The 25,650-nt window shown below is 50.9% G+C and overlaps 1 protein-coding gene across 3 annotated transcripts in view; it reads right to left on the bottom strand.

Annotated features, from left to right (window-relative positions):
* PTPA (protein phosphatase 2 phosphatase activator) overlaps positions 1 to 25,650 on the bottom strand; it is a 267,104-nt gene that overhangs the window by 169,989 nt on the left and 71,465 nt on the right. For all 3 annotated transcript variants that reach the window (XM_069237049.1, XM_069237050.1, XM_069237048.1), the window contains 2 exons: positions 19,799 to 19,898; positions 18,469 to 18,593 (listed from right to left, as the gene is read on the bottom strand). In XM_069237049.1, coding sequence (XP_069093150.1) covers positions 18,469 to 18,593; positions 19,799 to 19,898 — 225 coding nt within the window. The remainder of the gene's footprint in view (positions 1 to 18,468; positions 18,594 to 19,798; positions 19,899 to 25,650) is intronic.

Genomic DNA, 25,650 nt, shown 5'->3' with positions numbered 1-25,650 from the left:
GTGAGCACAGCACGTCCCAGGGAAACACAACAAAATAGCAGATGCTCTAAGCAAATCAGTCTGACATGAATGGGAACTGGATCAAGAACAGTCAACCACATCACATTCTCTCAGTGGGGGACACCAAACCTCGACCTCTTTGCCAGCCTGTCAAACACCAAATGCTGCAACGCAAGCTGGCATCACCATTGGGGATCATGCGGAATGAGTCTTTGATGACATGGTATGGAATCTTTGCCTATGCCTTTCCGCCCGTTCCCCTGATTCCAATGGTTGTCACCAAGATCAAGCTGAACCCTGCACACTGATCTTATTAGCCCCAATGTGGCATCAACAGCACTGGATCACAGAGCTTCTCCTATTCTCAGTGAAGCCTCACATGCCACTGAAGGTATCTCCACATCTCCTGATCATAAAGGCCAAATCCGGAGTCCATACACTCATCAGCATGACTCCTGAGCAGAATGAGTTCGCACATCTAGACACCCCTCTGGAGTGCAGAGAGCACCCAGCACTAACAAAACTTACTCATGTAAGTGGAAGAGATTCTGTCTATGGTGCCAACAACAGATACATCCCATATTGTTTTCATCGGAACAAATATTGCCATACCTGTTACACCTGGAACGTTCAAGACTAGCTCATTCCTCCATTAGGGTTCATTTAGCAGCCATCTCGCCATTTAAACACTCATAAAATTCACCTTCTTTGTGGTCCTCCAGATTCAAACAATTTCTAAAGGGCCTATTCAAGGTCTTCCCACCTTTCAGACCTCCTCCTCCTCCTTCTGGAATCTCAACATAGTCGCTGCACAGCTCATGAAACAACCATTTGAGCCGATCCAGAGAGCTACTATAACATTTCTTTCATGGACGGTAGCTCTGCTAGTGGTTCTGGCAATTCTACGCACAAACCCACGGTTCATACCCAAAGTTCCCTCAGACTTTCATATCAATGAACCGCTTGTCCTAAAAGCATTATTCCCAAGCCCTACAATGCCAGCGGAGAGGGACCTTAATTCATTAGATGTGAAAAGGTGTATAAAATTCTACTTGGATAGGACCACATCCTTCCGCAAGACTAGTCAATTGGTTGTGGCTTACAGTGTACCAGGAACGGGTCAATCTCTTTCCAAACAAAGCGCCGCAAGGTGGAGTTCCGGCAATTCAGCTTTGCCATCAAGCAGCAGACAAACTGTTACTAACTTTTGTTTGTGCTCACTCTACCCAAGCGACATCAACATCCACTGCAATGCTTGGGGGGGGATCGCTCCAGGACATTGCAGGGCAACAACCTGGAAAAACTGACAGTCACACAGAATGAGTGCCTGGATGCAACTCCTCAAGGAGAAGTAGCTGTGAGCCAGGCGGCCCCAAGACGTCTTTTCCAGTAAAAGTGAGCTACCTCTGCCATCCCACCATATTAAGGTTAGTTCTGCACATTGTTCATTTTAAAAGATATAAAAAAGGAAGTGCTATGGTCTGGTTTCTAGTAACAAGGTTTAGCAACTGTATTTTGGGTTATCTTCTGTATGTATATTTACTAGAACATCTTGTTCATATCCTTTTGAAACACCCAGTTTAGACTATAATGTGCATTGTTACTGCTTACAACCCTGATTAAAGCATGTGAATCTATGAAAGTTCCAATACTGGAGTGAGAAAATAAGTTACTTACTGGTAACTATAATTCTCGAGTATTGAAATCTTTAATAGATTCACATGCGACCCACCCACCTCCCCGGAGAAACCCACAGTTACCTCTCTCACTCATTGATGTGTATGCACCAGTGCTCTGAAAATCTGAGGGGCTGGGGCTTCTCTCAGGAGTGTTCTAGAGGGTGGTGTCGTCTGATTGGTGGACTCTAAGCTCTAGTCCCTTTTTCCCCTTCAAAATGACTGATAGAATACTAAACTGATGGGCCTAGGGCCTTTAGGTTTAGGCCTATTTTAACACTACTTTATAAAGGTACCAAGAACTCCCATCTTGATGACGGGGAATGATTCAACTATGTGAAACTATGAAAGTTTTCAATACTGGAGAACTATAGTTAAAGGTAAGTAACTAATTTACATACCGCCATCCTGCAGCAGGCAAGAAGTAACCATGGAATCTGTAGATACGACCATCCTGCAGCAGACAGGAAGTAACCATGGAATCTGTAGATACGGCCATCCTGCAGCAAGAAGTAACCATGGAATCTGTAGATACGGCCATCCTGCAGCAGGAAGTAACCATGGAATCTGTAGATACGGCCATCCTGCAGCAGGCAAGAAGTAACCCTGGAATCTGTAGATCCGGCCATCCTGCAGCACGCAGGAAGTAACCATAGAATCTGTGGATACGGCCATCCTGCAGCAGACAGGAAGTAACCATGGAATCTGTAGATACGGCCATCCTGCAGCAGGCCGGAAGTAACCATGGAATCTGTGGATACGGCCATCCTGCAGCAGGCAGGAAGTAACCATGGAATCTGTAGATACGGCCACCCTGCAGCACGCAGGAAGTAACCATGGAATCTGTAGATACGGCCACCCTGCAGCACGCAGGAAGTAACCATGGAATCTGTAGATACGGCCATCCTGCAGCAGGCAGGAAGTAACCATGGAATCTGTAGATACGGCCACCCTGCAGCAGGCAAGAAGTAACCATGGAATCTGTAGATACGGCCACCCTGCAGCAGGCAGGAAGTAACCATGGAATCTGTGGATACGGCCATCCTGCAGCAGGCAGGAAGTAACCATGGAATCTGTAGATACGGCCACCCTGCAGCACGCAGGAAGTAACCATGGAATCTGTAGATACGGCCACCCTGCAGCACGCAGGAAGTAACCATGGAATCTGTAGATACGGCCATCCTGCAGCAGGCAGGAAGTAACCATGGAATCTGTAGATACGGCCACCCTGCAGCAGGCAAGAAGTAACCATGGAATCTGTAGATACAGCCACCCTGCAGCAGGCAAGAAGTAACCATGGAATCTGTAGATACGGCCATGGAATCTGTAGATACGGCCACCCTGCAGCAGACAGGAAGTAACGATGGAATCTGTAGATACGGCCATCCTGCAGCAGACAGGAAGTAACAATGGAATCTGTAGATACGGCCACCCTGCAGCAGGCAAGAAGTAACCATGGAATCTGTAGATACGGCCATCCTGCAGCAGGAAGTAACCATGGAATCTGTAGATACGGCCATCCTGCAGCCGACAGGAAGTAACGCCACTTTCTAGGAACTAAATTTAGGACCTAGAGAAATCCTGCGGCGACACACCAGGTAGGAACTTGGCATTAAAGTCATATCTCCAGCCAACCTTCACCAAAGAGTGGCCCAGTATTCATTCATTTACTTGCTTTTAATACAGCAGTCCTGCATCATAAGGTGTGCATTACTTTGAAATAACCTTGTAAGGACAATAAAGAGGGAACAGTAAAGTAGGGCACCTTTAGCAAGAGTGACTAAAAGATATCATCTTGTGGTAACTATGTGTTGGGAAGTGTAGACTTCTCAACTGTGAGCGTGATTCTGGCTTTTCTGAGAGAAGGCAGCGGCGACCCCTATACAAGAGCTCATGGCATCAAACAACTGCTTACGAAGAGGGTGGATGGTTCTAGGATATGTGAAAATGTAATAAGTCCATTAGCATTATCATTTATTCTGTAGCGGCGGTGACTAGAGGACTGGACTCCTATTCAACGGGATCATTATGCCTTTTAATGGCAGTGTTGTATGGCCGGTGACCAGCTACAAAGATAAAGCTCCAAGCACCCTTATTACACCAAAGAAAGAGATTGCAGGCACACTAGCTCACCTACACTGACAGTCTGTATCAACCAGCCAGAGCTCAAAGTATTACCACTCTTTCCAAAGAATGAGGACCACCACAATTACTGCTTTTCCTCAAACCTGGCTATTGGCATCTAGATGCTAAAAAAACATGAGTCATTGTCAAAAGCATGTCCACCATCCTCAGCCCCCCTTTGAATGAAGGTCTACTGGAGCTAGCACATAGGCACAGTGCACATCTTGGATAACAACTTAAACTTTCTGAACAAAGGTGCAGAAGGCAGGTCTAAATCTCTCAGATCCACATGCTGCCCTCCACACCCTCAACCAGACCTTTCTTGTGAAGGTCTACAGATTTTAATGGGTTTGGCATTAAATATTTTGGGAGGTCTGAAAGCTCCAAAACACCATTTGTCTATTGAATGCCTCTCATAACAGACCGGCAGTCGGATCAGTACTGGGCTTTGCCGACAATACAGTGCTACGCATAGAGTGATCTGGTGGACAACCACTCCCTTATCACCTCTGCACAGATTCAGATGAAACTGAAATTTGACTGTCACAAATACAATCTTAAGTGAGAAGGGAAAATAATATTTAAGCATATTGCTTTAACCCATTTTTTTTTTTTAAAGGAGCTAAAAAACTATCATTCATGGCGTTCTAAGAACTGATAACAAGTCTTTATCTACATACTCATATTAAGATCTAAATTTATACCAAGGAGTGTTTGGGGTTTCCATCCAGGTAATGAAGACCTGGTTATCAAGACTTGGTCACTTGCACCAATATACGTTTTATCAAACCCTCCTCATGCTATCCAGAATTAAGGCTCTGATGGCTACAGTATAATGGTAATGGAAACTTACCACAGCCGTAAAGCTGCAAGAGCAGAGATACAGGTAATCATATATTCATGTGATGTGTGAAACCCTTTTACAGATATTACGGAAGGCTTTTACTCTGACTGGGGACGTATGAGGGAATGATATGGAGCCCCATCAAACCTCAAACATTCTTTTAAAAAGGTCATGTAACAATATTACTGGAGCTTTGGAGGAAGAGCAAACCTCTCTGATTCACTGCTTCTGCAACAAAGCATAGAACACACTCATCTTAATCTAGACAGCAAGCAACTTTTGAAACCCACAAAGCTACAGACGTACAACTGGACGGAAGAAACCAGGGAATTTGCAGTTCTACAGCAACTAATAATCAGACAGAAGAACGAGTTACTTACCTTCGGTAACAACTTTTCTGGTGGATACATTAGCTACCTGTGGATTCCTCACCTAATGAATACTCCCATGGCGCCAGCATTCGATGGAAATCTTCTTCCTAGCTTCTGCACGTCGACGAGGACGTCACATTTGCCCACGCGACGCCGTCCGACGTCATACAGGCAATAAGAGGTCCTCGCCGACGTGCCGAAGTCAGTACCAACATTTTTTACGTGCCTGAGAACAATAATGCAATGAAAGATAAAGGCAACATCTCATAACATTGTAAACTACACATCTTTGCAAGAAGATGGCTATAGATTTAATAAAACCTCTTTTTTTTGTTGTTTTTTTTAAATACATATATACACTAAATATGTATATACAAAAATAAATATATACAAATATCCATATATACATAACCTATAGCAGTCCTAAAGACCAAGAGGAGCACACCCAAGGATTACTTGGTAAGACCAAAAAAGGCAACGGGGAGGCAGGTGGGACCGTGAGGAATCCACAGGTAGCTAATGTATCCACCAGAAAAGTCGTTACCGAAGGTAAGTAACTCGTTCTTCTGATGGATACAACTACCTGTGGATTCCTCACCTAATGAATAGAGTCCCAAAGCAGTACCACGCCCGGTGGTGGGTGCCTGAATGGTCAAACCAAGAAATCCTGCAGCACTGACCGTGCAAAATGGCCGTCCCTTCTAACCTCAGAGTCCAAGCAGTAATGTTTCGCAAAAGTGTGAAGGGACGACCAAGTTGCGGCCTTGCAGATGTCGACCACAGGAACACCCCTAGCCAAGGCCGAAGTGGCCGACTTAGCCCTGGTGGAATGAGCTCTAATACCATCAGGAGGATCCTTCTTTGCTAAAGAGTAACAAATTTTAATGCAAAGAACAACCCATCTGGAGAGTGTTCTCTTGTGGACTGCCTTTCCTCTCCTCTTGCCCACGTATCCGATGAAAAGCTGATCATCCAGCCTGAAGAACGAGTTACTTACCTTCGGTAACGACTTTTCTGGTGGATACATTAGCTACCTGTGGATTCCTCACCTGATGAATACTCCCATGGCGCCAGCATTTGACGGAAATCTTCTTACTAGTCTCTGCACGTCGACGAGGACGTCACTCTAGCCCACGCGACGCCGTCTGACGTCATACAGGCAATAAGAAGTCCTCGCCGACGTGCCGATGACAGTACCAACATTTTTTACGTGCATGAGAATAATAATAATAACCCAATGCAATGAAAGAGCAAAGCAACATCTCTTAATATTGTAAATCACACAACATTGCAATAAAATAGCTGTAGATTTAATATAACCTTTTTCTAAACCAATAAATATATTTATACATACGAATCATGTATATACCCAATATATATATAGATTTATATATAAATATACACATATATACAAATATCATACATGCAAAATGTATTGCAACTTTGAAGACCAAAAGGAGCACACTCAAGGATTGCTTGGAGAGACCAAAAAGGCAACGGGGAGGCGGGTGGGACCGTGAGGAATCCACAGGTAGCTAATGTATCCACCAGAAAAGTCGTTACCGAAGGTAAGTAACTCGTTCTTCTGATGGATACAACTACCTGTGGATTCCTCACCTGATGAATAGAGTCCCAAAGCAGTACCACGCCCGGCGGTGGGTGCCTAAATGGTCAAACCAAGAAATCCTGCAGCACTGACCGTGCAAAATGACCGTCCCTTCTGACCTCAGAGTCCAAACAGTAATGTTTCACAAAAGTGTGAAGGGACGACCAAGTTGCGGCCTTGCAGATGTCAACCACAGGAACACCCCTGGCCAAGGCCGAAGAGGCCGACTTAGCTCTGGTGGAGTGAGCTCTAATGCCCTCAGGCGGATCCTTCTTTGCCAAAGAGTAACAGATTTTAATGCAAAGAACAACCCACCTGGAGAGTGTTCTCTTGTGGACTGCCTTTCCTCTCCTCTTGCCCACGTATCCGACAAACAGCTGATCCTCCAGCCTGATATCCTTCATTCTGTCGATATAGAAGCTCAACGCCCTTTTTGGGTCCAGGCGATGCAGTCTTTCTTCCTCCTTTGAAGGATGAGGCGGAGGATAAAACGTGGACAAAGTGATTGTCTGAGCCAAATGGAAGGGTGAAACAACCTTCGGAAGGAAAGCAGCCTTGGTCCTCAACACCACCTTATCCCCATAAAACGTTATATAAGGGGGTTTAACCGATAAGGCCTGCAACTCACTCACTCACTCTCCTTGCAGATGTTATAGCTACCAGGAATACTGTTTTAATAGCCAAATACCTTAAGGGGCAAGAATGCATAGGCTCAAAAGGGGACCCCATAAGGAAAGTCAGGACCAAGGACAAATCCCATTGAGGCATAACGAATGGTTTTGGAGGATATTGATTCAGAAGACCTTTCAAGAATCTGAGAACAATAGGGGATTTAAATAACGATGGCTGGTCTGGAAGACAAATGAAGGCTGACAAGGCCGACAAATAACCCTTAATGGTAGCTACTGCACAACCTTTCTGCGCTAGAGACAGTGCAAAAGACAAAACATGTGACAGATGAGCATGTAAGGGATCAATCTGTCTCTCTCCACACCACATAACAAAATTAGACCACCTATTAGCGTAGATAGATTTAGTGGAGTGTCGCCTGGCCGCTAAGATAACATCCACTACATCAGGTGGGAGAGAGAAGGAACTCAGGTTGCCCCGTTCAATCTCCAAGCATGTAGGTGCAGACTCTGGAGGTTGGGGTGTAAAACCTGCCCCTGCGACTGCGAGAGGAGGTCTGCCCTGAGAGGGAGACGGAGCGGAGGGCACAGTGAGAGTTGGAGAAGGTCGGAGTACCATACCCTCCTTGGCCAATCCGGAGCTATTAAGATGACTTGGGCCCGGTCTTGGCGAATTTTCCTCAACACTCGAGGAATCAAGGGTATGGGGGGAAACGCGTAAAGCAACTGGTCGCACCAGGTTATCTGAAACGCGTCCCCCAACGCTCCCTGCATCGGATACTGGAGGCTGCAGAATAACGGGCAATGCGCGTTCTCCCGAGTGGCAAACAGATCTATCCGAGGAAACCCCCACATCTGGAAGATTAAACAGACTTGATCTGGATGGAGACGCCACTCGTGGTCTGCCGAGAATTGGCGACTGAGACTGTCCGCACGTACATTCAAGACCCCGGCCAGATGATTTGCCACCAAGCAAATCTGATGGTCCTTTGCCCAGGACCATAGCCGAAGAGCTTCTCTGCAGAGAAGGTACGACCCTACTCCTCCCTGTTTGTTTATGTACCACATCGTGGTAGTATTGTCCGTCAGGACCTGTACCGACTGACCACGAAGGGATGGGAGGAAGGCCTTGAGAGCCAAACGTACAGCCCGTAACTCCAACAGATTGATATGAAACACCTGTTCCTCTGGAGACCAAAGCCCTTTGATCTCCAGATCCCCCAGATGAGCTCCCCATCCTAGGGTGGAGGCATCCGTTATCACCGTGGCCACTGGTGGCGACTGCGCGAACGGCTTCCCCTGTGAAAGATTGTTGCCCGCAATCCACCACTTCAATTCCACAGCAGCATCTCTGGAGATCTTGACAGTACCTTCTAAATCTCCCTTGTGTTGAGACCACTGCCTTCGGAGGCACCACTGAAGAGCCCTCATGTGCCAGCGAGCATGCGTGACCAACAGAATGCAGGAGGCGAACAGACCGAGCAGACGAAGGACCTTGAGGACTGGAACTACCGCTCCATTTCGAAACATTGGAACCAATTCCTGAATATCTTGAATCCGCTGAGGCGGAGGAAAGGCTCGACTCAATGTTGTATCCAGTACTGCCCCCCTATGAACAGGAGGCGCTGAGAGGGCTCCAGGTGAGATTTGGGCACGTTCACCGAAAAGCCCAGGTCGAACAACAACTGGGTTGTTGACTGCAGATGATGCGACACAAGCTCCGGGGACTTGGCTTTGATCAACCAGTCGTCCAAGTAAGGGAATACTGCTATCCCCTTCCTTCTGAGCTCCGCCGCAACCACTGACATCACCTTTGTGAAGACTCGAGGTGCTGAAGTAAGACCAAACGGGAGGACCGCAAACTGATAGTGCTGCGACCCTACCACAAACCGGAGATACTTCCTGTGCGACTTGAGTATCGGGATATGAAAGTAAGCATCCTGCAAGTCGACAGACACCATCCAATCTTCCTTGTTCAACGCCAAAAGCACCTGTGCTAGGGTCAGCATCTTGAACTTTTCCTGTTTGAGGAACCAATTCAAGATCCTCAGATCCAGGATTGGTCTCAACTGACCATCCTTTTTGGGAATCAGGAAGTATCTTGAGTAACAACCTCGACCCTTTTCCTGCTCTGGGACCAACTCTACCGCGCCCTTTGAAAGGAGGACTTGAACCTCCTGTTCTAGCAACAGGAGGTGTTCTTCTGAACAATAAGATGGGCGGGGCGGGATGAGGTGCGGGAACTCCCGAAAGGGAAGGGCGTAGCCTTTTCCCACAATGCCGAGAACCCAAGTGTCCGTTGTGATAGACTTCCACTTGTGGAGAAAACGCTGTAATCTGCCCCCTACAGGAGAGGAGTGAGTGGGAAACGGTGGAAGCCTAAGGCTGCTTCCCCTGCTGCACCCCTCCAGAGGACGAGGAAGAGGCAGAGTGCTGTTGAGAGGCTCCTCTGGTACGGACCCCACCCCTCCCCCTCCCTCTAAATGACCTATAGGGGAGGGAAGAGGCGGGTTGCTGGAACCTCCCCCGAAAGGAAGAGGAATAAGAGCCACGCCCAAATCCCCGAAACCTCCTGAAAATTCTAGAAGAGGCAGAGGAAGAAGGAGCTTGCAGTCCTAACGATTTGGCTGTGGCTCTGCTCTCCTTAAATCGTTCCAAGGCTGAATCTGCCTTGGCTCCAAACAGTCTGTCCCCATCAAACGGGAGGTCCAGCAGAGTCGACTGCACATCCGCAGAGAACCCTGAGTTTCGGAGCCAGGCCTGTCTTCTTGCCACCACAGCCGTGCCCATCGCCCTGGCCACCGAGTCGGTCGTGTCCAGCCCAGACTGGATAATCTGGGTCGCGGCAGCCTGGGCGTCCGAGACCACATCCAAAAGACCCTGGGGAAGCTCCGTGAATGAAGACGAAATATCATCCATCAGCGCATGGATGTACCTCCCCAGAATGCACGTGGCGTTGGTGGCCTTCAACGCCAAACTGCATGACGAAAATATTTTCTTGGACTGCGCATCCAGTTTCTTGGAGTCTCTGTCTCCAGGCACCGTCGGGAAGGAACCAGGCGCTGACTTTGAGGAACAGGAGGCTTGCACCACCAAGCTCTCCGGCGTAGGGTGTCTAGAGAGAAAGCCAGGGTCAGATGGTGCAGCTCGATACCTCCTGGCCACAGCCCTATGAACGGCCGAGGAAGACACCGGCTTCTTCCACACCTCCAACACCGGATCCAGCAAAGCCTCATTAAATGGCAAGAGAGGCTCAGCTGCAGCAGAGGCCGGATGCAATACCTCTGTCAGCAAATTCTGCTTTGCCTCTGCCACCGGCAAAGGCAGGTCCAAAAAGCTCGCTGCCTTCCTCACCACAGCATGAAAGGAAGCAGCCTCCTCCGTATATTCCCCTGGAGATGAAAGGTCCCACTCAGGGGAAGTGTCCAGCCCACTGGCTGTATCCAGACCATGCAGTCCGTCTCCAGAGTCCTCAATCTCTCCCTCCTCTAGGACTCGCTGGTACTCTTGCTCTTCTAAAAGACGGAGAGCACGCCTCCTCGAATGAAGTCTCTCCTCGATACGCGGAGTCGACATGGCCTCCGCCGACGTCGAAGAACGGCGCCGATCTCCAGAAGCATCTGACGCCGCGTCCGGCGCCACAGGCAGCTTCGGCGCCGAGGCAGGAGCCGGAGGACGAGGTCTTGGAGCCGATGGACCAACCGGAGTCACAGGGCAAAATCCTGACTTCGACGGAGGGGCAACCTCCGGGGCCGAAACATCCGAAGCCACCGGAACGGCCACCGACGCCGGCACCGGCGCCGAGCCCACATTCCCAAAAGGGAGAAAGGGCATAAAGGGTGCCGGCCGAAGAGGCGCAGGATCACCCAACGAAAAGGCCAAGGGCCCCGAAGGACCAGCCGGAGCAGCTCCTGGAGCCATCTGCTGAAAGATGGTATACATCGCATTAAGAAACGCGGTACTATCGGCTCCAGGAGTGGGAAAAGCCGGATACTGGGGTGCCTGGATCGAGGGCGACCCCGACGCCGGCCTCGACGTCTGCGACGCCGGAGAAAACACAAGAGGCTGCACCACCTCAATCACTGACGCCTGACCAGGTGAAGTCGGTGACGCCGGAGAGGGCAACGGCGTCGATGGATGCGGCGTGACCGTGGGGCTGACCTCCCAAGTCCTCCGACGCCGAGCCGAAGGTGACCTCGAACGAGACTCCTTGCTGGAGTGACGTCGTGAGTCTCTACGGCGCCGGGAGTCTCGATGACGCCGGTGAGACCTTAGCGAAGAAGACTTCTTATGATGTTTCTCCTTCTTCTTTGACTTTGCCATAAATAACTTGGCCTCGCGCTCTTTGAGGGCCTTCGGATTCATGTGTTGACATGAATCGCAAGTCGAGACGTCGTGGTCGGAGCTCAAACACCATAGACAGTCGGAGTGAGGATCTGTAACTGACATCTTGCCCCCACACTCTCGACAGGGCTTGAAACCCGACTTCCTCTGAGACATTGTTACCGCAGAGAAGACTACGCAGCAGACAATACACTGTAACCACGAAGGTAACAGTAACTCCCTCGAAGATAACCGTTTCGAATGCACGGAAAAAAGGGAACTGTCATCGGCACGTCGGCGAGGACTTCTTATTGCCTGTATGACGTCAGACGGCGTCGCGTGGGCTAGAGTGACGTCCTCGTCGACGTGCAGAGACTAGTAAGAAGATTTCCGTCAAATGCTGGCGCCATGGGAGTATTCATCAGGTGAGGAATCCACAGGTAGTTGTATCCATCAGAAATCCTTCGTACTGTCTATGAAGAAGCTTAACGCCCTCTTTGGGTCCAAGCGATGTAGTCTCTCTTCTTCCTTTGAAGGATGAGGCGGAGGATAGAACGTGGACAGAGTAATTGTCTGGGCCAAATGGAAGGGTGAAACAACCTTCGGGAGGAAAGCAGCCCTGGTCCTCAACACCACCTTATCCCCATAAAAAGTTGTATAAGGGGGTTTTACCGATAAGGCCTGCAACTCACTTACTCTTCCTTGCAGATGTTATGGCCACCAGGAAAACTGTTTTAATAACTAAGTACCTTAAGGGGCAAGAATGCATAGGCTCAAAAGGGGACCCCATAAGGAAAGTCAGGACCAAGGACAAATCCCATTGAGGCATAACGAAGGGTTTTGGAGGGTATTTATTCATAAGGCCCTTCAAGAATCTAAGCACTATAGGAGATTTAAATAACGATGGTTGGTCTGGAAGAGAAATGAAGGCTGACAAGTAACCTTTAATAGTAGCCACTGCACAACCTTTCTGCGCTAAAGACAAAGCAAAAGATAACACATCTGACATATGAGCACGTAAGGGATCAATCTGTCTCTCCCCACACCATACCACAAATTTAGACCACCTATTAGCGTAGATAGATTTAGTGGAGTGTTGCCTGGCCGCTAAGATAACATCCACTACATCAGGTGGGAGAGAGAAAGAACTCAGGTTGCCCCGTTCAATCTCCAGGCATGTAGGTGCAGACTCTGGAGGTTGGGGTGTAAAACCTGCCCCTGCGAGAGGAGGTCTGCCCTGAGAGGGAGACGGAGTGGAGGGCACATTGAGAGTTGAAGAAGGTCGGAATACCACACCCTCCTTGGCCAATCCGGAGCTATTAAAATGACTTGGGCCTGGTCTTGGCGAATTTTCCTCAATACTCGAGGAATCAAGGGTATGGGGGGAAACGCGTAAAGCAACTGGTCGCACCAGGTTCTCTTAAACGCATCCCCCAACGCCCCCTGCACCGGATACTGGAGGCTGCAGAATAACGGACAGTGCGAGTTCTCCCGGGTGGCAAACAGATCTATCCGAGGAACCCCCCACAACTGGAAGATCAGACTGACTTGATCTGGATGGAGACACCACTCGTGGTCGGCCGAGAAATGGCGACTGAGACTGTCCGCACGTACATTCAAGACTCCGGCCAGATGATTTGCTACCAAGCAAATCTGATGGTCCTTTACCCAGGACCATAGTCGAAGAGCTTCTCTGCAGAGAAGGTACGACCCTACTCCTCCCTGCTTGTTTATATACCACATCGCGGTAGTATTGTCTGTCAGGACCTGAACCGACTGACCGCGAAGGGATGGGAGGAAGGCCTTGAGAGCCAGACGTACAGCCCGCAACTCCAACAGATGGATATGAAAAATCTGTTCCTCTGGAGATCAAAGCCCTTTGATCTCCAGATCCCCCAGATGAGCTCCCCACCCTAGAGTGGAAGCATCCGTTATGACCGTGATCACTGGTGGCGACTGCGTGAACGGCCTTCCTTGAGAAAGATTGTCGCCCGCAATCCACCACTTCAAGTCCGTAGCAGCATCTCTGGAGATCTTGACAGAACCTTCGAGATCTCCTTTGTGTTGAGACCACTGCCTTCGGAGGCACCACTGAAGAGCCCTCATGTGCCAGCGAGCATGCGTGACCAACAGTATGCAGGAGGCAAACAGGCCGAGCAGACGAAGGACCTTGAGGACTGGAACGATCGCTCCACTTCGAAACATTGGAACCAACTCCTGAATATCTTGAATCCGCTGAGGCGGAGGAAAAGCTCGATCCAATGTTGTATCCAGTACTGCCCCTATGAACAGGAGGCGTTGAGAGGGCTCTAGGTGAGACTTGGGCACATTCACCGTAAAGCCCAGATCGAACAACAACTGGGTTGTCGACTGTAGATGGTGCAAGCTCCGGGGACTTGGCTTTGATCAACCAGTCGTCTAGGTAAGGAAATACTGCTATCCCCTTCCTCCTGAGCTCTGCCGCAACCACCGACATCACCTTCGTGAAGACTCGAGGTGCTGAAGTAAGACCAAACGGGAGGACCGCAAACTGATAGTGCTGCGACCCCACCACAAAACGGAGATACTTCCTGTGCGACTTGAGAATCGGGATGTGAAAGTAAGCATCCTGCAAGTCGACAGACACCATCCAATCTCCCTTGTTCAACGCCAAAAGCACCTGAGCTAGGGTCAGCATCTTGAACTTTTCCTGTTTGAGGAACCAATTCAAAATCCTTAGGTCCAGGATTGGTCGCAATCGACCATCCTTCTTGGAAATCAGGAAGTACCTTGAGTAACAACCTTGACCCTTTTCCTGCTCTGGAACCAACTCCACCGCGCCCTTTGAAAGGAGGACTTGAACCTCCTGCTCTAACAACAGGAGGTGTTCTTTCGAACAATAAGATGGGCGGGGCGGGATGGGGGGCGGAAACTCCCGAAAGGGAAGGGTGTAGCCTTTTCCCACAATGCTGGTAACCCAGGTGTCTGATGTGATAACTTCCCACTTGTGAAGAAAATGCAGTAACCTTCCCCCTACAGGAGAGGAGTGAGTGGGAATTGGTGGAAGCCTAAGGCTGCTTCCCCTGCTGCACCCCTCCAGAGCACGAGGAAGAGGCAGAGTGCTGCTGAGAGGCTCCCCTGGTACGGACCCTACCCCTCCCTCTAATTGATCTAAAGGTGAGAGAGGAGGTAGGTTGTTGGAATCTCCCCCGAAAGGAAGAGGAGGATGAGCCACGACCAAATCCTCGAAACCTCCTAAAAAACCTGGAGGAGGCAGAAGAAGCGGCTTGCAGTCCTAATGACTTGGCCATGGCCCTGCTTTCTTTAAACCTCTCCAAGGCCGAATCCGCTTTGGCACCAAAAAGTTTGTCTCCATCAAACGGGAGGTCCAACAGGGTCGACTGCACGTCCGAAGAAAACCCTGAGTTGCGAAGCCAAGCCTGTCTCCTCGCAACCACCGCCGTGCCCATTGCTCTAGCCACTGAGTCAGTTGTATCCAACCCAGATTGGATAACCTGGGTTGCAGCAGCCTGAGCATCCAACACGATATTCAAGAGTCCTTGAGGAAGCTCCGTATGCGATGATGTTATCTCGTCCATAAGAGCATAGATGTACCTCCCCAAGATACATGTAGCGTTGGTGGACTTCAGCGCCATGCTACAAGATGAAAATATTTTCTTCGACTGAGAGTCCAACTTTTTGGAGTCTCTGTCCCCCGGCACTGTTGGAAAAGATCCAGGCGCAGATCTAGCAGAGCAGGAAGCCTGGACCACCAAGCTCTCCGGCGTAGGGTGTCTGGACAGAAAGCCAGGGTCAGATGGTGCAGCCCGATACCTCCTGGCCACAGATCTATTAACAGCCGAGGAAGATACCGGCTTCTTCCAGACCTCCAATACCGGTTCAAGCAAAGCCTCGTTGAATGGTAAGAGAGGCTCTGCCACAGTAGAGGCCGGATGTAGGACCTCAGTTAGTAAATTTTGTTTCGCCTCAGCCACCGGCAAAGGCAGTTCAATGAAGTTAGCCGCCTTCCTTACTACAGCATGAAAAGTGGCTGCCTCCTCAGTATACTCCCCTAGAGATGACAAGTCCCACTCAGGGGAAGTATCAAGGCCACTAGCTGTATCCAGCCCATGAAGACCTTCAGAATCCTCAATTTCACCTTCTTCCAGGACCCGTTGATATTCCTGTTCCTCCAAGAGACGGAGAGCACGTCTCCTAGAATGTAACCTCTCCTCAATACGCGGCGTCGACATGGCGTCTGCCGAAGTCGAGGAATGGCGCTGATCGCCGGATCCATCCGACGCCATGTCAGGCGCCACAGGAAGCTTCGACGCCGAGCTAGGAGCCGGATGAAGAGAGTTGCGTCTCGGAGTCTCAGATGGTCCTGACGGGGTCACTGGCCGAAACCCCGAAGTCGATGGAGCTGAAGCCTCCGGTGCCGAAACCTCTGGAGCCACCGGAGCCGACACCAGCGCCGAGCCCACATTCCCCAAGAGGAGACAGGGCATGAAGGGTGCGGGCCGTAGCGGCGCCGGAGCACCCAAGCTGAAAGCCAACGGGCCCGAAGGACCAGTCGGAGCACTGCCTGGAGCCATCTGTTGGAAGATGGTGAACATCGCATTTAAAAATGCGGTAATATCGGCTCCAGGGGCCGGGAAAGCCGGATACTGGGGTGCCTGGATCGAAGGCGACCCCAACGCCGGAGAGAACACCTGAGGCTGTGGCACCTCAACCACTGAAGACGTCTGCCCAGGGAAAGCCGGAGAAGGCAACGGCGTCGATGGATGTGGAGTGACTGTGGGACTGACCTCCCAAGTCTTCCGACGCCGAGCCGACCTCGATCGAGACCTCTCCCTGCTCGAATGGCGTTGTGAGTCCCGACGGCGCCGGGAGTCTCGATGACGCCATTGAGACCTCGGTGAGGAGGACTTTCTATGATGTCTCTTCTCCTTTCTCTTTGACTTCGCCATAAAGAGTTTGGCTTCACGCTCCTTCAGGGCTTTCGGATTCATGTGTTGACATGAATCACATGTAGCTAAGTCGTGGTCGGAACTTAAGCACCACAAGCAGTCCGAATGTGGGTCAGTAACGGACATCTTGCCCCCACACTCCCGACAGGGCTTGAAACCAGACTTCCTCTGAGACATAGTAACCTCAGAGAAAAAAACACACAGCAGAAAAACACACTGTAACTTCGAAAGCAACAGTAGCTCCCTCGAAGAGAACCGTTTCGAATGGCACGGAAAAAAGGGAACTGATGTCGGCGAGGACCTCTTATTGCCTGTAGGATGTCAGACGGCGTCGCGTGGGCAAATGTGACATCCTCGTCGACGTGCAGAAGCTAGGAAGAAGATTTCCGTCGAATGCTGGCGCCATGGGAGTATTCATTAGGTGAGGAATCATTAGGTGAGGAATCCACAGGTAGTTGTATCCATCAGAAACTAACCATCATACTTCGAGAGCTCCAGCTATTGCCTATTAGGCCATACCTAAGCTTCAGACATATGCATATAGTCATCTTTGACCAGAAAGTAACAAACGCTGAAAGGTACACTGCGCCACCCATCCTCCACTACTAAAGAACTAAAACAGAACTCCAAGCTTTCACAGTCTTCCTCCAGAAAAGAACCCTGAAGCCCAAACTGCATCCATCATCCTACCCAGTGAAGAAATACTCCAAAGCCCACACAGCTCCCATCATTCATCAGCGAAGAACCCTGAACAGAACAGAGCTCTCACTATACTCCGCGAAAAACCATCAAACCCTGAAACCCACTCAGCTACCTTCATCATCTTCCAGAGAACAACAAACCCTAAAGCCCAGCACCCCCCACCAGTGAAGAACTAACACCAGAAAACACACAGTTACCACCATCTGCGACTATAGAAGAACTAAGTCTGGAACACTTCACTCTCAACCATCCTATTCCAAACAAGAAATAACCCTTGAACGCCGAGATCCAACTATCTTCACGAAAGAAGACTAACCCTGAAACCCACAGAGCTCCCACTATCATCCACCAATGGCAAACTAACTCTGAGCCCCACACAGCTCCCACCATCATTCACCACTGAAGTACTAACCCTGAAACCCACAGAGCTGCCACCATCATCTACCAATGGCAAACTAACTCTGAGCCCCACACAGCTCCCACCATCATTCACCACTGAAGTACTAACCCTGAAACCCACAGAGCTGCCACCATCATCTACCAGTGAAGAACCCTGAAATCTACACAGCTGCCACCATCATCCATCAGTGAAAAACTAACCCTGAAACCTACACAGCTGCCACCATTATCCACCAGTGAAGAACTATTCCCGAAACCCATGACACCCATACTTGCTCTCTAGTGAATAACTAAACCTGTAACAAATAGGTCTCTCCTTCCATCACATTAATTCTAGAACTCAAAGCTTCGAACCTTTTGCAATGAAGGATAATCTAGAACACACACAGCTCCCACCGCCTTCCACCAGTGAACAATTCACCCTAAAATTCAGAAGTCCCACCATTCTGACAAAGAGATGGACTAACCTCGAACCGAAGAGCAGGAACGTGTCCCAGAATCCAAAGAGATTGAATCACCAGGCAAAACACTGTCCCTGAACACACAACTACTACCGTTGTCTAAGAGGGGAACGCATGTGGGCCCCACATAGCTTTAGAAGTCCTTGACCGCACTGGAGAATAATACTGGAATCCATACCTAACACTAATGCCCAACAGACAAGATAAAACAAGAATCGCAGGGCTCCCACCAGGGTATTTTGAAAAGAAATGTCCCCATACGGTAACATGAAGAGCAAATACTGCTGAGCACATTCATTCAGCAAACCATTCCAAGCAGCAGCAGCATGGCTCTAGCAAATCTAAACCAGGCAACAGAGTTGAAAAGACTGGGCACAAGTGTACCTATCAACTGGGCGCTTCCCCAAATGAAGGGAAGGAACTGGAAGTCATCAAGTCCCCACACCCCCTGGCTTCCAGCAGGCTCCATCCGATAGGTTTTCTGCAGCTTTCTCATCACCTCTAGGTATCTGTGAAGAAAGTAATAAATTAAGATAAGCAAGGTAAGCATCGGGAGGGGGAAGGGAGCATCGAGAGGGGGAAGGGAGCATCGAGAGGGGGAAGGGAGCATCGAGAGGGGGAAGGGAGCATCGAGAGGGGGAAGGGAGCATCGAGAGGGGGAAGGGAGCATCGAGAGGGGGAAGGGAGCATCGAGAGGGGGAAGGGAGCATCGAGAGGGGGAAGGGAGCATCGAGAGGGGGAAGGGAGCATCGAGAGGGGGAAGGGAGCATCGAGAGGGGGAAGGGAGCATCGGGAGGGGGAAGGGAGCATCGGGAGGGGGAAGGGAGCATCGGGAGGGGGAAGGGAGCATCGGGAGGGGGAAGGGAGCATCGGGAGGGGGAAGGGAGCATCGGGAGGGGGAAGGGAGCATCGAGAGGGGGAAGGGAGCATCGAGAGGGGGAAGGGAGCATCGGGAGGGGGAAGGGAGCATCGGGAGGGGGAAGGGAGCATCGGAAGGGGGAAGGGAGCATCGGGAGGGGGAAGGGAGCATCGGGAGGGGGAAGGGAGCATCGGGAGGGGGAAGGGAGCATCGGGAGGGGGAAGGGAGCATCGGGAGGGGGAAGGGAGCATCAGGAGGGGGAAGGGAGCATCAGGAGGGGGAAGGGAGCATCGAGGAGGGGGAAGGGAGCATCGAGGAGGGGGAAGGGAGCATCGAGGAGGGGGAAGGGAGCATCGAGGAGGGGGAAGGGAGCATCGAGGAGGGGAAGGGAGCATCGAGGAGGGGAAGGGAGCATCGAGGAGGGGAAGGGAGCATCGAGGAGGGGAAGGGAGCATCGAGGAGGGGAAGGGAGCATCGAGGAGGGGAAGAGGCCATTCTGGAGAACAGACCTAAATGAAGGCGCAAAGAAGTGAAACATGAAAAAAATGGACAGAGCATAATGGCGGAAAGAGAGTCTGCCCCAGAGATCCACCCTTGCCTGTTGAACGACCCCTGTCAAAGGGTTCCATCCTTACCTGTTTAACAACCCCTGCCACGGGCTACAATCCACACCTGTTGAATGACCCCTGCCAGGGGCTTCCATCCTTACCTGTTGAACGACCCCTGCCAGGGGCTTCCATCCTTACCTGTTGAACGACCCCTGCCAGGGGCTTCCATCCTTACCTGTTGAACGACCCATGTCAGGGCTTCCACCCCTACCTGTTGAACAACCCATGTCAGGGCTTCCACCCCTACCTGTTGAACAACCGGAAGACGATGGCCAGCTGATCGTCTGCCTTGAGGACTCCGATCTTACAGAGGCAACAGAGGAAGGCTGCAAACGCCGCTTCATGGCCTGTGGTGAGACAAGAGAAGAGATGCAGAGGTGAGACACACCTTGGATGACTCAGGATTATCCTTCAGCAGCAGGGAATGAGAGACAAGGCTCTCCAATACACTAATACCACTGTATGACCCTATGATCCATCAATACGACACTACACCAGGTGAGTGAGACCGGAGAAGAGACGCGGAGGTGAGTGAGACCCCCTTGGATGAGACTCAGGATTGTCTCTGAGGAGTGGGGAATGAAAGACAAGGCTTCGGCTCTCCACTACCACTGTATGCCCGTATGATCGATCCATCCATCCATGACACCACACCAGGTGAGCAAGAGACCTTGGATGAGACTCAGGACTGTCCCTCGGCAGCAGGGAATGCAAGGAAATGCATCGCTGGCCAATGCAGTGGCTGGCACCCTGGTATAGGCCAATCAGTAACCACACCAGAAGGGTAAGCAAAACCCCTCAAGTCAGACTCGGGACCACACCTTGATAGTGGGGAAGGAAAAGACCAGGTATGGTGCTATCAAGGGCAACAGAGCAGGTGGTCCTAGAATATAGTGGCCTCTCCCACTCGATGGTTGCTTGCGTATTGCTAAAGACAGGAACTATGTTTGCTAATCTGTACAAAACACGATTATGACATTGCACAGGACTGTATTACTTCTGTATATAATGTCTTTTAATGCTGATGAAATTACAACGAAACATGTACACTTCACAATGTAAGCTAGTACTAGTTTTCGGCTGAGCAAAGATGCATCATGCCTAAGTAAAGGGATCACATGAACTAATAAGGAAGAGAATTAAGGATTAGATTAATTTTGTGTTTGCAATACTGAATAACTTTTAAATAATGTTCCCAAAAGGCGGACATTATGCCCCTCAGCTGTTACGTCGATTGCTGGTGAATACTTGGGTATTACGACCGCAGCGCTGCCCAGGGGATTACGAGTCCCCCCTCCCGCCAGCCTTTTCATGGCAGCAGGAACCGCCATGAAAAGGCTGGCGGAAAGGGGAGTCGCACCTTTGGCATGGGCAGTGCAGGGGCTCCCCTGGCACAGCCCCCACCCGTCGCAAAACCGCCGGCTCCATTTGGAGCTGGCTCTCCTGATGCGGCCGACATCCACGCTGGGCCAGAGAGTTTCCGCCCAGCGGGGATGTTGTAATGGCCACCGCGGAAGTGTGTCTGCATTGGTGGCCGCGTGGCGGTTACAACTTGGCGGGCGGCGTAATGAGGGCCTATGTTTTTACAATACTGCTGCAATCCGGGCACCAAGTGAGGGTCAAAAGGTGAGCTTGAGCTACAGAAGTGGTGCGGAGAAGTCGGTTTCTCGCAGGATACAGGCTAAACTTACTGGCCCTTATAAACACCACTCAGGAGCCACACAGTACCAAAGGACAAGAGGCAGGAAAGGGCCAGAAAATTCTGCCAGGGCCGGGATGGCCTGGCACGCGTGGTCAAGGTAAGGCAGGCCTAGCTGGAGTGGGTATGGACAGGGAAGCCTGCCAAGGATGGGTCTGGTCACAGCACTCAGGAGCCACATGGTACAAAAGGACAAGAGGCAGGAAAGGGCCAGGGGAACTCTGCCATGGCTGGGGGCGGGATGATCTGGCACACGTGGTCAAGGTAAGGCAGGCCTAGCTGGAGTGGGTATGCACAGGGAAGCCTGCCAAGGATGGGCGTGGGCACAGCAGTCAGAATAAGGGTCCAGTTAGAGCTTGCTGGGTGTTCGGTCACAAACGTGGCGGAGCCCCCGAGTCCACACGCCCTACTCTGATGGTGCGACTGCTAGAGGCCAGCAGGCTAAGGACATCGCTTGCCCACCCTATGTAGAGACAAAGGTCCGATTTCTTCCCACTGTCACTACCATATAAACACAGGCCTGGAAGTACCAGCTAGAGAAGGGAGAAAACCCAACTCCTCACCTAACAGAGAACGCGGGTCATTAATTTTAGTTTTTCAACATCAGACTCCTGCTTTGGAGACACAAAGTTTGGATTGCAGCCACCTGACGGACAGCGGCGCGCACCAAGCCACAAGGGCGTCCAAGGAGGCGCTATGACACGGTTCCTCTGCAGGCACAGACCACAGAGATCGCTGCTGGGCTGAGCCGGGCCAGTCTTGTTCGTACAAAGCCATGTTCTCCCCACCCTCAGGGACACCTGGCCGCTCACCAAATCTGTCCCTAGGCGCTATCCGAGTTTGGCACAGGTACAAGCAGGTCAGTCTAAGAGGGGGCTACAAGCCATGGAGCTTCCATCCAGACAGGTCTCAGCCAGCAGGACACCCCCCCCCCCCAGTGGGCCCCACCAGACTACCAGGAGCATGCCCTACAGACACACTCCAAACCCCCCCCCCCCCCCCCCCCCCGCCTCACGAGGAGCACACTACAACACTGACAACCCCCGCCCTTCGGGCACTCCGCCTTGAGTGCCTGCAGTCTGAGCTCTTCAATGTTCTAGCGCTTCCAGGCAAGTCAGCCACTTCGGGAGCTACATATAAATAGATTCACACCGGGTCCACTCACATTCGGCTCAGCCTTTACCCCACTTGAATTGTTTTTCAAAACAAGAAAAATGCAGACATTCGGAAAGCAGCGTCCAAAAACTTTCCGATTCCCCAGACTCGGCCTCAGCCCTCACCCCGACTTCAACAGCTAACAGCTGTGGGTGGGAAAAGCGCCTGTGTGCCAAGAAAAGGAGGAACTATCTGTAATACTGAGGCAACGTCTCCACCTGGTGGAGAGAGGAAAGAACACACTCCTCCCACTTCTACAGCTAACAGCTGTGGGTGAGAGGTGGGAAGAGGGCCTGTATGCCAGGAAAAGGAGAGCATCTATAATACTGATGCAACGTCTCACCCTGGTGGAGAGAACACACTCCTCCCACTTCTACAGCTAACAGCTGTGGGTGGGAAGAGCGCTTGTGTGCCAGGAAAAGGACAGCATCTATAATACTGATGCAACGTCTCACCCTGGTGGAGAGAACACACTCCTCCCACTTCTACAGCTAACAGCTGTGGGTGGGAAGAGCGCTTGTGTGCCAGGAAAAGGAGGAACTATCTGTAATACTGAGGCAACGTCTCTCCCTGGTGGAGAGAGGAGAGAACACAACCCTCCCACAGCTGTGGGTGGGAGGAGTGCCGGTGTGTGCCAGGGAAAGGAGGAACTATCTGCAATACTGAGGCAACGTCTCCCCCTGTGGAGAGAGGAGAGAACACACTCCTCCCACTTCTACAGCTAACAGCTGTTGGTGAGAGGTGGGAAGAGCGCCTGAGTGCCAGGAAAAGGAGGAGAGCATCTGTAATACTGAGGCAACGTCTCCCCCTGGTAGAGAGAGGAGAGAACACACTCCTCCCACTTCTACAGCCAACAGCTGTGGGTGAGGGGGTGGAGAGAGCCTGTGCACCCCAGGAAAAGGAGGAGAGCATCTGTAGTACTGAAGCAACGTCTCCACCTGGTGGATAATGAGGAAATATCTCCCCCTGGTGGAGACAGGAGAGAACACTACACCCACAGCTGTTAGCAGTAGAAGTGGAAGGAAAGAGCGCCTGTGTGCCAGGAAAAGGAGGAGAGCATCTGTAATACTGAGGCAACGTCTCCCCCTGGTGGAGAGAGGAGAGAACACACTCCTCCCACTTCTACAGCCCACAGCTGTGGGTGGGAAGAGCGCCTGTGTGCCAGGAAAAGGAGGAAGTATCTGCAATACTGAGGCAACGTCTCCCCCTGTGGAGAGAACACACTTCTACAACTAACAGCTGTGGGTGAGAGGTGGAAAAAGCACCTGTGTGTGCCAGGAAAAGTGGGGGAGCATCTGCAATATTGATACAACACCTCCCCCTGGTAGACAACAGAGAGAAGAGACTCAGCAGCCACCTGAGCATCCGCAATAGTGAGGCAACGTCTCCCCCTGGTGGAGAACGGCAAGAACAAACTCAGCCGCCACCTGAGCATCTGTAGTACTGAGGCAACATCTCCCTCTAGTGGAGAAAGGAGAGAACACACTCAGCAGCCTTCCTCCCGACTTCAATAGCTAACAGCTGTGTGTGAGAGGTGGGAAGAGTGCCTAGGTGCGCCAGGAAAAGGGGGGAGCATCTGCAATACTGAAGCAACACCTCCCCCTGGTGAACAGCGAGAACACACTCCTCAGCTTCAGCCTTCCTCCCACTTCTACAGCAAATAGCTAGGGGTGAGTGGTGTGAAGAGCGCCAGTGTGTGCCAGGAAAAGCATTTGTAATACTGAGGCAATGTCTCCCCCTGGTGGATAAAGGAGAGAACACTCAGCAGCCTCCCTCCCGACTTCAACAGCTAACAGCTGTGAGTGAGAGGTGGGAAAAGCACCTGAGTGCGCCAGGAAAAGGAGTAGAGCACATGTATTATTGAAGCAAAGTCTCCCCCTGGTGGAGAAAGGAGAGAACACACTCAGCAGCCTTCATCCCAATTTCATCAGCGAACAGCTAGGGGTGACAGGGGGCAAAGAGCACCTGTGTGTGTGTGTCAGAAAAAGGAGGAGACCATCTGTAATACTGAGGCAACGTCTCCCCTGGTGGAGAAAGGAGACCTACCTCAACCACTGCCTGACCTTCTACACCCCCACCAGGTAGCTCCAACTCGCTGCCATCTCCAGAATCAGGAAGAGCACCGCTGGAGGCAGATCCTTCTCTTATATCACACCCTGGACATGAAGCACGCTCCCACTCAACCTCAGACAGGCCAACATACTGAAACAGTTCAGGAAGGATCTCAAGACCTGGTTTATCGAGTGAGCAGCAAGCCCGCAACAGCACCTTGAGACCCCATGGGGGATAAGTCACACAACAGAAGTGATTGATTGAGAACACACTCTGCAGCCTTCCTCCCACTTCTACAAGGAGCAGCTGGGGGGGGAGAGGGCTGGAGAGAGCCTGAGTGTGCCAGAAAAAAAAGCAATGCAATGGTCTCGCGTTTGCTCAAGTTAGAGCTATTAGCGTTGTAAATTCCTAACTGGACTTTTCTTGCCACATAAATTGAAATAAAAAGTTAAACAGTTGACATAAGTGAGCCAACTGAAAGGGCCATGACCACCATGAGTGCGAAGGAGACACACAAAAGGAAAAAGAAGTTTGCTCGCAGTGAAGCATATCATCAATCATGCAATTATCCGTGTAACAGGGTCAGTCTGCAAGGCGGGAACAAAAGCTCCCCAAGGCAGGACAAACGTAAAGCATTTACCCATGATAAAGGATTTTTGAATGGCAAGCCTACGAACAAATGAAAGTGATGTGCGTGCGGTGGGTTTGGTTAAAAGCCCACAATACTTAAAACAGGTCAAAGCACTTGCGTGCTCGACCTAAAAAGAAGAGCATTTGTAATACTGAGGCAACGTCTACACTAGCAGAAAATGAACTCAGGAACCTCAGAGCATCAGTAATACTTCAGCAACACCTCCCCCTAGTGGAGAACAAAGAAGAGACTCCGTAGCCCCATGAGTATCTGCTTTACTGAGGCAACATCTTCCCCTGGGGGAGAGGGGACTCAGCAGCCAACATAAGCCACTGAGCATCTGCATTACTGAGGCAACATCCCCTAATCATGAGCGGACTGAGCAACCATCCTCCCACTTCTACAGCAAACAGCTGTGGGTGAGAGGGGGGAAGAGTGCCCGAGTGGGCCAGGAAAAGGAGGCAGTATCTACATTACTGAGGAAACGTCTCCCCCTGGTGAAGAATGGACTCAGCAACCTGCTGAGCATCTGTAATACTGAAGCAACACCTCCCCCTAGTGC

Source organism: Pleurodeles waltl, chromosome 6, assembly GCF_031143425.1.
Source record: "Pleurodeles waltl isolate 20211129_DDA chromosome 6, aPleWal1.hap1.20221129, whole genome shotgun sequence".
Classification (NCBI taxonomy): Eukaryota; Metazoa; Chordata; class Amphibia; order Caudata; family Salamandridae; genus Pleurodeles; species Pleurodeles waltl.
The sequence above is the reverse complement of the archived record's forward strand: the minus strand, read 5'-3'. Positions and strand labels throughout refer to the sequence as shown.